Below are 13,152 nucleotides of genomic sequence, written 5' to 3'. Positions count from 1 at the left end.
GAAGCCCAAATTTGGAATTTGTTTTATTACATATTTTGTAAAATGTTAACGAATTTTTTATCAACAAACTCGACGACTTCAAAGCGAGCAATGGCAACATTGTACGGAAAAAAAAAAGCCTTTTTATCTACACTATGGGCGTTTTTGTGTTTTTCCCCATGTATATCAGTCAGTTTCCTTTAGGAAGTCCTCCACGAAGGTACTTTTTCCGCTTATGCAGATAGTTCTTAAGTGCTTTGCTATGTTATGTTACGTTAGGCGTTACGTTTCAAACAATGGCCAGCTCAGAAGGGATTCATAAGTCATCTAACGGATGAATTAACAGCTATCTTATCATAAACGGAGCACTTCAAATCTCTTAAACTTAAGGAAAAAGGTTTATTTATACATCTGTACAAGTTAAATGAACAAGAAATATCTATCTATTTCACGCAAACATCGTCCTTAGCTATCTAAACCGCAACTATTCGTTTTTCTCTAGCGTCCCCTGACGTCAGTCTCTATCTGGCCTTTGATTCCTTGGCATGATGATGTCATTCCCAACAGCTATAATCACATAAAACAAAACAAACGGCCAAGCGATACAATCGTTAAACATAGGTAGTTCGATTGCAAATTTAAGCTTTTGATTGCAGTTGATTTTTAAATTCGCGCAAACCAAGGTTCATTTTAAGCTGTTAAACTGAAAGCGAATGAAAGTGCGTTCTGCATTAGAAGAGAATTTGGAATTCGAATAATGCTCAACAGTGAGCGAGTGGATAAGATCACCAAACACTAGTAGTTCGACCAAGATTTATGGGCATTTTCGTGGTTTTCCCCGTGTGTAACGTGTATACAGGCCAGTTTCCCTTAGAAAGTCCTCCACAAAGGCATCCATTCCCATACGCAGATACCTCTTGAGTGCTTTGCCATAACCAAATAAACCAAACCAAGATTAAAATCCCGGCGAAGAGGGCTCTTGCATGGACGTTTCCAAAGCTTTCCCCATGTGTAACGTAAATATGAGCCATTTTCCACCAGAAAAATCCTTCGTCGATTGCTTCCACACAAACAGTCAACTTAACCTAATGTTACCCACAGTTGAAATAATTACTTGTGCGTTGCCAGGCGCACTTTTTCGAATACAGTTCCTTACGCATGGTTTAATGTTTAAAAATACCTTAGTAATACTATAAATATCAACAGTATATCCAGGATCGTTTAAAAATGGCGTACTTATAATTACAAACTAGATTATTATTAAGTAATTTCTTTATATTAATCACATCGCCTCAAACATTTAAGTTCAGCACAAATCTACTTGGTTTACAAATATCATAATCTGAAGTACGAACTGATTTATAATTAGCAAATTAATTATTAATAGTTATAAATTTTTATTTGTTATTACTTCACTATTACATTATTTTTTCTAAACAAAACTCTCTTTTTTCCCTCTCCATCCTGCCCAAAGCAATTACATGCAAGTGTCAGGATATCTGCGTGCCATCCCTAGATTAAAAATTTTGGAAAAGATGGTACTAGACCTGGCATGGCCAACTCGTGGCACGACGGAGTTTTAACAGTGGCACACGGAGACTTATTGAATTAAACGATTCGAAAAATAATAATATCGTCTCTATTAACTCCGTCGATAGATACACACATAAACACATTACAATAAATATAATAATTCGGTTTCTCTGCAAGACGTTAATTATTACCCAACTGAAATCCAAATCGAAATTATTGACCCACAGCAGCATGATACACCGAAAAGCAAGTATAAGGAACATATTTCAACTGCGGAAGATCCAAATTATATTGAATTTTCGATATTTGTACCAACAAGCAATTTTCCACATTTTCACGATTTGGCTGTCAGATATTGTTGAGGGTTTGGATCACATATGTTTGTGAACAAATGTTTTCTATTATGAACATAATAAAATCAAAATATCGTTCGAGATTAACCGATATGCACCTAAAACACCAAATTTTGTTAGCATCTTCAAGAATTAATCCTAATAGAGATGACTTAGCCCAAAAAGAATATTCAAAAACCACATTAATTAAGTTCTGACCGTTTAATAGTTATTTAGAATTCAAATTATTCATTTTTATTTCATACATAACTAACTAACTGAACCTTTAAAAGTGTTTATTAACAATAAAGCCATAGAGTGTACTTATTTTTATTTATTAAATTATTTTTTAAATGCCCACTACTCAAAGTTCTTTTACAGGGTAAAAGTGTGCTTTTTAGGTAAAAATCCCATTAATTAGCCTATAATAACACTTTTTCATCTTTTTTATATTTTCAAGTATGTTGGAAATGGTATGGATAACTTCTCTCTATAGATCACACTGCACGTAATCGGGTCCAATTGATTTCAGACACCGAATAAGCTGAAAAAGAAGGCAAAAAAGTATAATGCAATCAAAACTGCAAAACAAGAGTACATATGAATGATATTTACATAGAAATAAAGTTTTATAGCGTTCTGGTATATGTTACTACAGCAAGAAGGTACTGGCGAATGCCTTCAGTAGCTATGCTGTTGTTATCTCATTAATGTTACTGCGGATCTGCTATACCTACTTCTTACCAACATGTATGCTGGATGATTCCCCCTCCTCCCCAAAAATAAAGGAATTGGGAGTTTTCATATTAAAAAACGCGACAAATCGTTCCAAAAATACCTCGAATATTAACAGAAATTAAAAAAAAAAAAAAAAAAAGAGTAATAATATAGTTAAGCGGACGTGAAAAAATATACAAAGCAACAATAAAATCTTAAATTAACGCACTGACTAAAAATTGAAAACAAATAATAATTTACACGCTTTGCTGAATAAAATCGCGTTTGCCTAAACGAAAATAAAACCAGTTCTAAACGCATAAAATGATGGTTTTATGCAAAACAAATGCATTTCCCTTTACAGTGAGCCAAAAATAAAAATACACGGCGGTCATTTCAAAAGTAATGCACATTAATTTTTACAAAATATTCTTATGAATACATTTACGCAATATTTTGCCATCTAATCTTCCTTTCTCTGACAAACAGCGTACCAGAGGTTTAAAAAGTCAACAACTGCAATTAAAATATCGCTTTTCTTAAATTGTCTCAAGCGCTGAATTCCAGTTGAAATTAGACTTGCCCTTCAAGTAGGAAACTGTCTCTTTCTTCACGGAAAACTAATCTAATGAAGAATTCCCCTCCACACACACACACACTACTCTACGAATTTCTGCTATATTTTCCTCTCGGAAAGTTTTGTTTTTGATTCACCACCGCTGATAATCTCTTACAATACCAGCTTTCTAAACTAGTCACACTTTTCAAAACCACACAACATCTCCTACAGAAACACTAAAACAACTAGTATTTCCTCTAGTCTCATAGACCAAGCAAGAGGGGAAGGGGAACCCAAATGATTATGCCATAATATACTTGGCGGCACGTGCCACATTGTGCAATACATTTGAAATGGCCCTCGTACAAGCCTTAACCTCTGTAAGCAAAAAATAAAGCATAGCATTTTCCATCTGCTGATATGTTTACAGACACTTACCTGTGGACAGCGGCATCGATGCCAGGTATCGACTATGATATGCAGCTGACAAGGTCGAAGTATCCGTTCCTGGAGGTCTGCACAAGTCCCCGTACGGAGGCCTTAACTGTTGAGAGTTTGGGTGACCAGTAGCCGAATTGTCCATAGCCGTGTAACCGCCACCATTGGCTAACAATCTAGTGTGGTCTACCGTCAGGTCATGCCTCCCGTCCATTGTCCACCGTCGAAGGTTAATCAGTTATAATAGTTAACAGACGAACAGTTTAACAATAAACAAGGGCCAGTGCGGAGAGTGGAAAGAACTTGAAACTACGGACCAACCATTCTAGGGCGGGCTCTCCCCTGGAGTGAAAGCTTTCCGATGAAACGGACCCATTTCGTTTTCAAAAACAAGGACTCACAAGACGAATCACAGAAGATATGGTTTGTGGAAAAGTACGTCTTTCTGTTAAAACTTGACGCCGCACGTGTTGAATTCAAGTCGATTAAAACAGGTTAGTGTAGCGGTTCTTTGAAATACCTAGAAATAAAAAGAAAATAATTAGAAAACTGAGAATGTCAGGCACATTACAGTCACTATGGATAATAGACGTTTCTATAAGAATTTGTTTTCCCAAAGCCACGCACAGATCTGCGAGGGGACTTCATACGAAGGCCAATTTCCCAAACGCCCGTTGCTTATAAAAGAAAATACCTCCTTATCTTCTGGAACAGGCTTACAAGACAATAATTTAATACACCTGTTTATGATATAAATCTCAGACGTTAAGGTTCTGTCTTCAAGGATTATTAACGCTGAATGATTGATATTTATGAGACAGAGGAAATGGTAAAACACCTCAACATACACAATAGAATTGGAAAACCATTAGCGTTTGCACGCTTGAAATAACTCTAAATATTTAATACAGGCAAATACCCGACAGACCATGGCATTTGAGCACCATTTTGTGACATTTAAACTGTCATCACAGCTACCCAGGTTCTATAACCAAAAACATACATGCAACCATTCCTGAACGACACTGCGGATTTTATGCACAGGTTTTACAGATCTGAATTAGAGATTTCGTGGGGTTGCAATTCAGACACCTTTAAAGGATAACTACCGTTTCCTACTTAAAAGTATGGAAAATTTCGATTACGAACCAACCATACGGTTTTTACTTTGGGGAAGGAGACTGCCTGTTGCAAGTAGAAAGGAAAACAGATGGTTTAAGATATAAGATATCCTCAGCATCACGCCAAAACAAAGAACTGTCCTTTTTTGCCTTAGACTTCGACGCTTTTGCATTACACTTCAATATTTTCAGACATGTCAAAAGTGAAAAATGTACATTTTATGAAATAAATATTTGAGATTTAATCCTCAGAAATCATAATTCAATTTTCCCGAAACACCAAATAATGCTAAACCATTTAACGCCTGTCTCTCCAAGCAATGGTTTAAGAGATCGTTACTTTGATATGGCACCAAGGATATGTTGAAAATTTATCGAAAACGCACTTTCGCTAAAAAAGCATACGCGATAAAAGTATAAGAGTTTACTAATGTAGGAAAAGATAAATGGCAAAAGGGAAATAAAAGCAAACAGTAAGTACATTCTGTTGAAATATATTGCATATTCAAGAAGCTAATAAACACCAATTCTTACCTTCATAAAATTAATTTTAACACGTTGAGCCCGGCGCCGAATTTGCTGTCCTTTCCGTTTAGCCAGCACGAGCGATCAAGTGGTGCAATGTTGCACGGTGATCTGCGACTTCATGCACTGAGTAGAGCTTATCCGCTTGTCGACTTTGTCGGCTACCGACATACAAGCCCTGCCTGTGCGTGACAAAGCTCGTGGCCGCGAATGTTAATACTGCCGGTTCCGCGGATCGACGCCATCCAAACGCCTGTCCAGGACCGACGCCGGCCAAACAAAAATTTCAGTGCCGGTCCCCAGGGACTGACGCCGGCCTAACGGAAAGTCCGTGAGGAGGCCCGGCGCAGGGCTCAACGTGTTAATGCGACTAACGTGTTCGCTAATACGTCTAAGAATTAAAAAAAGAAATTTTCATTCTAAAGTGAATTATTCTTCTCTTAAAATACATTTTAATACAAGCACCGGCATTAGCCGCACTATAGGGAAAGAAAGGAATGCCCCGAAGAGGACTTTTCACGGGAGATTGGCTTGTATCCATGTGATTCTACTATTCAGACTGTCAGCGTGACGGGTGTGAGGTAGGTCGACGGGACGATGGACCGAGGTAGGTTGATGGTGCAAAGCAGGCCGAGGTAGGCCTTACAGAATTGCATCATCAGTAGTCTGGATGATAAACATCTGTTGGTAGGTACGACTTGTGAAGGATGGCGCTCCATCCCATATAGCTACACAGGTGAAATATCTCTTGCACACATCTTTGGTGAGGAACGCGTGCTCAGCCGACACTTTCGTTATGCTTGGCCTCTCAAGGTCCCCAGATCTCAATCCGTGAGATTATTGGTTGTGGAGTTACCTGAAATCGCACGTCTACCACGATCATCCGACTTCATAGGGATGCTGAAAGACAACACCGACGGCAATTTTTCTGCATTCCTACATATACGTTATAGAGTGCTCGTCACAACATTGTCCCTCGACTACAGGTACTGTTGATGAAAAAATCAATTATTAAGGTAATTATTGCTTTTGTTATCACATGAAGCGTCATCTGTTGGACGTTTTAGCACTTTTTTTACTTTAAATAAAACCCCATGACATTTCAAGGATAATATGTGTCAGTTTTTACATCTATACCTACATTATTCAATGAATAATTGAATTTTCAAATGTTAAGACTTTTAAGTCAGTTTGTACATTGATAAGATAAAGAACGAGGAGAAAACGAAAGAAAAAACGGGAAATAAAAAATATCTGTTTCAATAATACGTGACATAAAATGGAGTTTGCCCAAAATAATCTGCTGCCATCTATTAAATTCTTTCGAACGAAAACTAAAAATCTACTCTACGTTACGACACTGAATTAAAATATTTCGAGACTAATTCTGCGAATCTTAATTTTTATGAACCATAATAATTTTTGTGTAATTTAATTACATAATATTAAATAAGTTTTAAATTCATATACGATAACTGCTGAAACATTTGCTGCACCTTTTTAAAAATGCTAACTTTCTTTAAAAAAACAAGGGAAATAGAAGCCTTTTAACGGGACAAAAATACGATGCTTTTAGCAAAATAACTTTCGGAACTGACAAGAGATATTAATGAACAGGAAGAAAAGAAATTAAGGAAATAGGGCTTCAAAGGCTTTCATATTGTTAGAAACATGATTTCACTCTTAAAATACTTTCTCAGCAGCTCTTGATACTTAAGAGATAAAATTAATTGACTTCGGTGTAGATAAAGTTGTTTGACGTAAACATGGATTTTTTCCCCCGACTATACTCAACGTCAATATGCTTATCTAAATCCCTCGGTGTTTTTCGGAATAACCTATCAGTATCAATTAACTTTTCCCGCAATGAAACCTCCGTAAGGAGACCACTCACGACTCCAGATAATTTTGGCTTTTCGTTCATCGTTTTAGCGAACATGATTACCGATAATGTACGACGCTGTTACTTTACTGTGTTCTCAGTGCTTCAGAGATATTTTCCGATGATCATGATTACTGCTAATTATTAGCCATAACTGTCTGTCTCTAAGCCGACCTCCTCAGAGAAATAGACGCTGCGAGAGGTTTATGATCCATTTACTTGGAACTAAAGCTGTTACACATACGCAAAGATGAAAAAAAAAAAATGTGTTCATCGAGTATCTACTTTAGAAGCTGCCCAGATGCGACAGTGGTTAGTGATGCTGAGTGTCATACTGAAGGGCCCGGGTTCGAATCCCTGGAAGAAGACATGGATGTTTTTATGAGTACAGTGTCTGTGAGTACTGTGCAGCAAGAAAGCACTCAAAATAGAAATGGTGCCGAAATTCTCTCGTGAGGTTAGTGGTACAGGAAGAGGGTGGGAGACACTCAGACAGCACTCTGGGGTGTTCACTCTCTGAATTCTATCTAGGGCGAGAGCTTAACCCCGGCGATAACTTACAGGCACAGGCACCGACCTCACTTCAAACCGTATTTTCTGCTTTAAAAAAAGGGATTAAATTCAGCTTTATAGCAGTACCCTTTCCTCAAGGAAGAAAGCTTTACATTTTATTCGCGAAAATCATAAACATACATCCGCCCCTCCCCCCAAACGCACATTTTTTCTTTTTTTTTCAACGTTTTGTGTATTACCTTTATTTATTAAATGTAATGTTCTTCGCACTTAAACCATAAAATTCAATCCAACAGCAATCTCACAAAATATTTAAAAGCGCATGTCTTTAGAATTTCCGATACACAGTCTCGCACACTGGAGATAATTCCCCCCCTATAGTGTTACCATTGCTCGCTTTGAAGTCGTTGAGTTTCTTAATCAAAAACTAGTAAATGCTTTACAAAATATGAAATGGATAATAAATCAAATTCCAAATTCGGGCTTCCGGATGCCCACATTCGAGTGGAGGACTACGTTATTCAAAATTTGATGTCTCTAGGTACCGTTGTTTTTTCACAATGGGAAGAGTAAATTGCTCCTTTGGAATAATAATAATAATAATAACATAAATAAATTAAATTAATTATGTTTTTTTAAATAAACTACCTTTACTTTATAAATGAAAATAGACAAAAATGGGTAACATTCACACATATTTTGTTCAACAAAGTGACAAACATTGGCAACAACTTCCTCAACAGCAGCAGATACTCTCTGAAATGGCAGCGAATGCCTTCACAACAAAACGTGAGAAGAAAAAATAAAACAATTCAAGTGTTATGTTCTTGTAAAAAGAATTCTATTTTTCTTAACTCGTATTTTCTGGTCGGTTAACGGTGGGAAACCACAAATGAATACGGAACCATTAATACCCGGTGAAATATTAAAATTCAGAAAACTCACGATCTGCAAGTGAGGACGACAACCTCACCAACACAACTGGCGTTATGATCTAGAAAAATTACTTTGCTCCTGTAACCTCGGATTTTACTTCCGTGTGTAATCGGTAGACAACAAAAGATTGTTAAGATGGAAGAAGATTTCCGTTACGGAAGAAATTTGAATTCGATGAATTTAACGTACAAACCACGACATATGTTATAAGAGTATAGGAAGAACAACGATAAAATGAAATGTTGCGAAACATCACCGATTCGATAGAGACGTCATTTTTAGACCAAAGGGGCGTTAGCCCAGAATGGCTGATAATTTTGTTTTGGTATTTTGCGTTGGTTCACTATAAAAGACTTTTCACATTTCAAATTTTTGCCACCAAATCTTAGAGCTCTGCATTATATTTCAAAGAAACTAAATAATAAAGAATCTACACGAATGATGTATTTTTCTCGCATTGTGAACAAACAACGGAACCTAGAGAGATCAAATTTTGAATAACGTAATCCTCCATCGAATATGGGCATCTGGAAGCCCTAATTTGGAACTTTTTATCTATTTCGTATTTTGTAACACTTTAACGAATTTTTGATTAACAAACTCAAGCCAGCAACGGCAACAAAGTACGGGAGGGGGGTACATTTTTACCTCCAGCGTGCTGGACTGTGTATCGGAAATTCTAAAGATGTACCCATTTTAAAATTATTTTACAATATTGCCGTTAAATTGAATTTTATGGTTTATGTGCGAAAAACATGATATTTAATAAAAGAATTTTTAAAAATATTTAAAAATACAAATAAAAAAATATCTGAAAGGTTTCAGATTTTAAATTACGTCCAAGGGGGCGTTTTTTTAACATTTTATGTGTTACCTTTATTTATTAAATATCACGTTCTTCGCACTTAAACCATAAAATTCAATTCAACAGCAATATCGCAAAATAATTTTTAATTGGAGCATATCTCTAGAATTTCCGATACACAGCCTCACGCGCTGGAGATAAAACTGTTTTTTCTGTACAACGTTGCCATTGCTCGCATTGAAATCCTTGAGTTTGCTAATCAAAAATTCGTTAAAGTTTTACAAAATATGAAATCTATAATAAAATTAATTTCAAGTTTGGGCTTTCAGATGCCCATATTCGCATTAGGATTACGTCATTCAAAACTGGATGGCTCTGGATACCGTTTTTTATCACAATGCGAGAAACATACATACATTTATGCAGATTCTTCCTTATTTAATTTCTTCAAATATAATACAGGGCGATAATGTTTGGTGGCAACAGTTTGAAAAGTGATACAGCCTTCTAAAGATTTCAACGCAAAATGCTAAAACGAAAACAATAGTCCCTCGGGAACAAAGCCACTTTGGACTAAAGAGGTAACACACAAAACGTTAAAAAAAACACCCCTTTCGGTGTAATATAAAATCTCAAAGCTTTCAGATTTTTTTAAATATATTTTAAATAATATCAAATACATTTTGAAAGAGATCAGTAATTTATTTTTAATCTATCTGTCATATATAACAGATGAATGTGAGCATCAGTAAGACATTTCTGTTCGTTTCGTTTCTTAAATGTTAAATTACACAATGTTCGGTTCTCTTCAATATAATCACATGATGGATGACGTTATTCATTCAGGTGTGCATTTTCGTTTTCCATAGCAACAAGTGACAGAAGCTTAACTTCAATAAACGGGCACTGTTGCTATTATTCATTCAATATCTGTATTAACCTTTTCATTGCAATAAAAGCAGAACGGAGAAAGTGTGATACCAAAACTTAAGCCACTCATGTCACAACTAAAGCACCGGATTTCTAATGTATTTCCATAAAAATGTTTTAATTTATAGAACCTTCTTAGAAGCTGTTTAAAATTACTACATCTGTAGTATTTTGAGTGATTTGGACATATTTATAAAATACAGCCACATACCCCAGAGACTGAAAATCGATTGCATACACAGTTTTCAATATTTTACCTACGTTTCTTAACCTAAAGTTCGTATCCATCAAAGACGGAAATAAATTAAAGTGTGAAATGAAGGGTAAAAATGTTTCCTATTTTCTTACACCATAACTGTTGGTCTTAAAGTATGAAACACCGGCAGGTGCTTGGGCCAAAACCCAAGCGTTTTCGGGAGTTTTTCGCGCTGCGCTGTAGCGACAGAATTCCAGATAAACTTTAATTCAATTTATTATATATTACTTGGGCTATTCAACTACATATAATTCTGAAGTAAAATATATTAACATTTAATTAACTAGTTTATAAGGTATTTTCTCCCTCCTTCCTGCATGCCTTCTTGGTAACACAATCGGCGCGTATTCGAGAGGTCCAGGCTCGAACCCCGGTGAGGGCACTGCTCATTTTTTTTTAATCTCTGACATCAAAATAACCTAATATCTCTACAGTGGCGCCCGAACTAAAATAGGTTGTGGGTGATGATTTTTCATCCCCAGGAATTTTCGTTTAAAAGGAGTTGTATGTAAGGTATTTTCTTCTTCCTTTCTGCATGCCTTCGTGGTGTAACGGTAGCACACTCGGCGCGTATTCGAGAGGTCCCGGTTCGAGTCCTGGCGAGGCCACTGCTCATTTTTAAGTCTCTAGCATCCAAATAACCTAATGGCTCTACAAGTCTAAATTTTATATTTTCTGGCTAAATTCTTTTGTAATTTTCACGCACATTTCGACTTAAGTATTTTAAATACGATAAATATAAAATTAATAACTAATGCACATACTATTGTGTTGGATAAAAGTAGAAATTTACCATTTATTAACGTAAATAAAATTCAAAGACAAATAGTAATTGATTAAACATTGGTTGAATCTTCATAAAAAGTCTTCAATAGATTACAATAGTCTACAGTACCTTAAGACAATTCATAACAAATGAAAGTTCATAGAAAATATTATACCGAAAATCATCAAAACGACAGGATGGAATTTGCACAATTTAAATTTTATTAAGTCCATAAATTTCAGTTAACGCTGGGAACATTTTCCTTAGTAAAGGCTAAAAATTAAAAACAGGAAGATAATGTGATATACCGTGAGATCGGGAGACTTTACAAAAAACCAAAATAGTTGGGAACTGTGTTATACCCTTATAAAAACTTGGTGCAACCCAAGTGACAGTTATTAGCACAAGAGGCAAATCTGAAAACTGCGATTCGGTAATACTTTTTCCATCACTTTCGCATTAAAATTTAATTCAGTATATCTTAAGTTTTTACCAAAATACCTCACTCGCCCCACCGTTTTGCTCGCTTTTGATGTCTATTTGTTACAAAAAAAAAAAAAAAAAAAAAAAAATTCTGACGCTAGAACATACTATATGTAATATAAAATTCGAGCTTTAATTTGCAGCAGTCCCTAAGGACTTTTTTTTATTATTTCCTTATCACTCATCCCTATTCAAACAATAGCAAAATGCTCATAATTAACCCTTTTGAAAAGAATTATTCTAAAACTGGTGGAAGTCATGTAATTCTTAGGTCATCTTACTAATGCGTCATGTAATAGTTTTGTAACCTACAGACTAATGCGTCATGTACTAGTTTTGCAACCTACAGAGATAAGACACTGGACACTCTCTAAACTCACCTACAACAGTAAATGATTTTATTCATCTGTGGAGATGGTCGTCTTACAGAGATGATATTCAATACTGATGTTTCTTTATTTTTTCAGAAATAATAAATTTTATTATCAGAGGTTGGTCACTACGAGAGGGTTCACTACACTTTATATGCGCGTTTTCTGGGACATAGGATCGAAATAAAAAGGAATTCGAATCTCCACCTGGCCTTACAATCGAAAATAAATCTCTTGCCTCATATAGCCATTTCAGTGCTAATATATTTCAAATACATCCGTTTATACATACACACACATACATACATGTATACGATATAATATATAAATCAAAAATTACCTTTAATTCGCAAAAGCTCCTTCATTTTAATTTGGGTATTTCCCCTTTCTGTCCTAAAAATAATAACTGTTAATTATACATCCCTCTCAACTACGTTATTTCAAAATTAATAAATATTCACATGATTTTTACGTAACGCTCACGACGCAGACACTTACATAATGTTTCAGTCAATCATGATTTCAAATTTGCAAACCAAAACTTAAAATTAGCCAATGGAGGCAAATCTGAACTAAAACTAAGTGATTCTGAAATGAGCAGCCCAGAAGGGCTATTAGTCTCGAAACAGCAGTTTGTGTTGAATCACTTAAATGCAATGTATCATTTTTCAAATTACGTGGCCTTCAGCAAGCGGAACACTAAACAACCTTTCTGTAAGTACTATCTCTTTCTAACTTATCTGAATGCGCGTAAGCTAAAAATTAGCTTTCTGGCAGGAAAACGTTAGGAAGAATAACAGTAAAGGTACTGAACATAAAATAACTGATTAGATAAAAATAAATAAATCCTTACAATTCTTTTAAGAAATAAGTGAAAAGTTAGGTTTACAAATGGAAATTTTTTAAAATTTAGAAACATATATAGTTATAAATTGAATTTTTTAAACATACTATTCTCGCCATTTTAAGAAGCATATTTAATCATAATATAGTTCTACCTTAATAT

General features: G+C 35.4%; 1 protein-coding gene across 6 annotated transcripts in view; it reads right to left on the bottom strand.

Annotated features, from left to right (window-relative positions):
* LOC118199512 (uncharacterized) overlaps positions 1–13,152 on the bottom strand; it is a 497,225-nt gene that overhangs the window by 158,461 nt on the left and 325,612 nt on the right. For 5 of the 6 annotated variants that reach the window (XM_085814058.1, XM_085814057.1, XM_085814061.1 and 2 more), the window contains one exon: positions 3,559–4,078. In XM_085814058.1, the coding sequence (XP_085670184.1) occupies positions 3,559–3,772 (214 nt within the window). In that variant the 5' untranslated portion in view covers positions 3,773–4,078. Of the gene's footprint in view, positions 1–3,558; positions 4,079–12,486; positions 12,540–13,152 lie in introns of all 6 variants that reach the window. The other variant, XM_085814060.1, reaches the window with a different exon arrangement.

This window comes from Stegodyphus dumicola, chromosome 3 (genome assembly GCF_044657685.1).
Source record: "Stegodyphus dumicola isolate Sdum_Otavi_A_Nest chromosome 3, ASM4465768v1".
Lineage (NCBI taxonomy): Eukaryota > Metazoa > Arthropoda > Arachnida > Araneae > Eresidae > Stegodyphus > Stegodyphus dumicola.
Note: the sequence above shows the minus strand (reverse complement) of the source record. Positions and strands in the feature narration are given on the sequence as shown.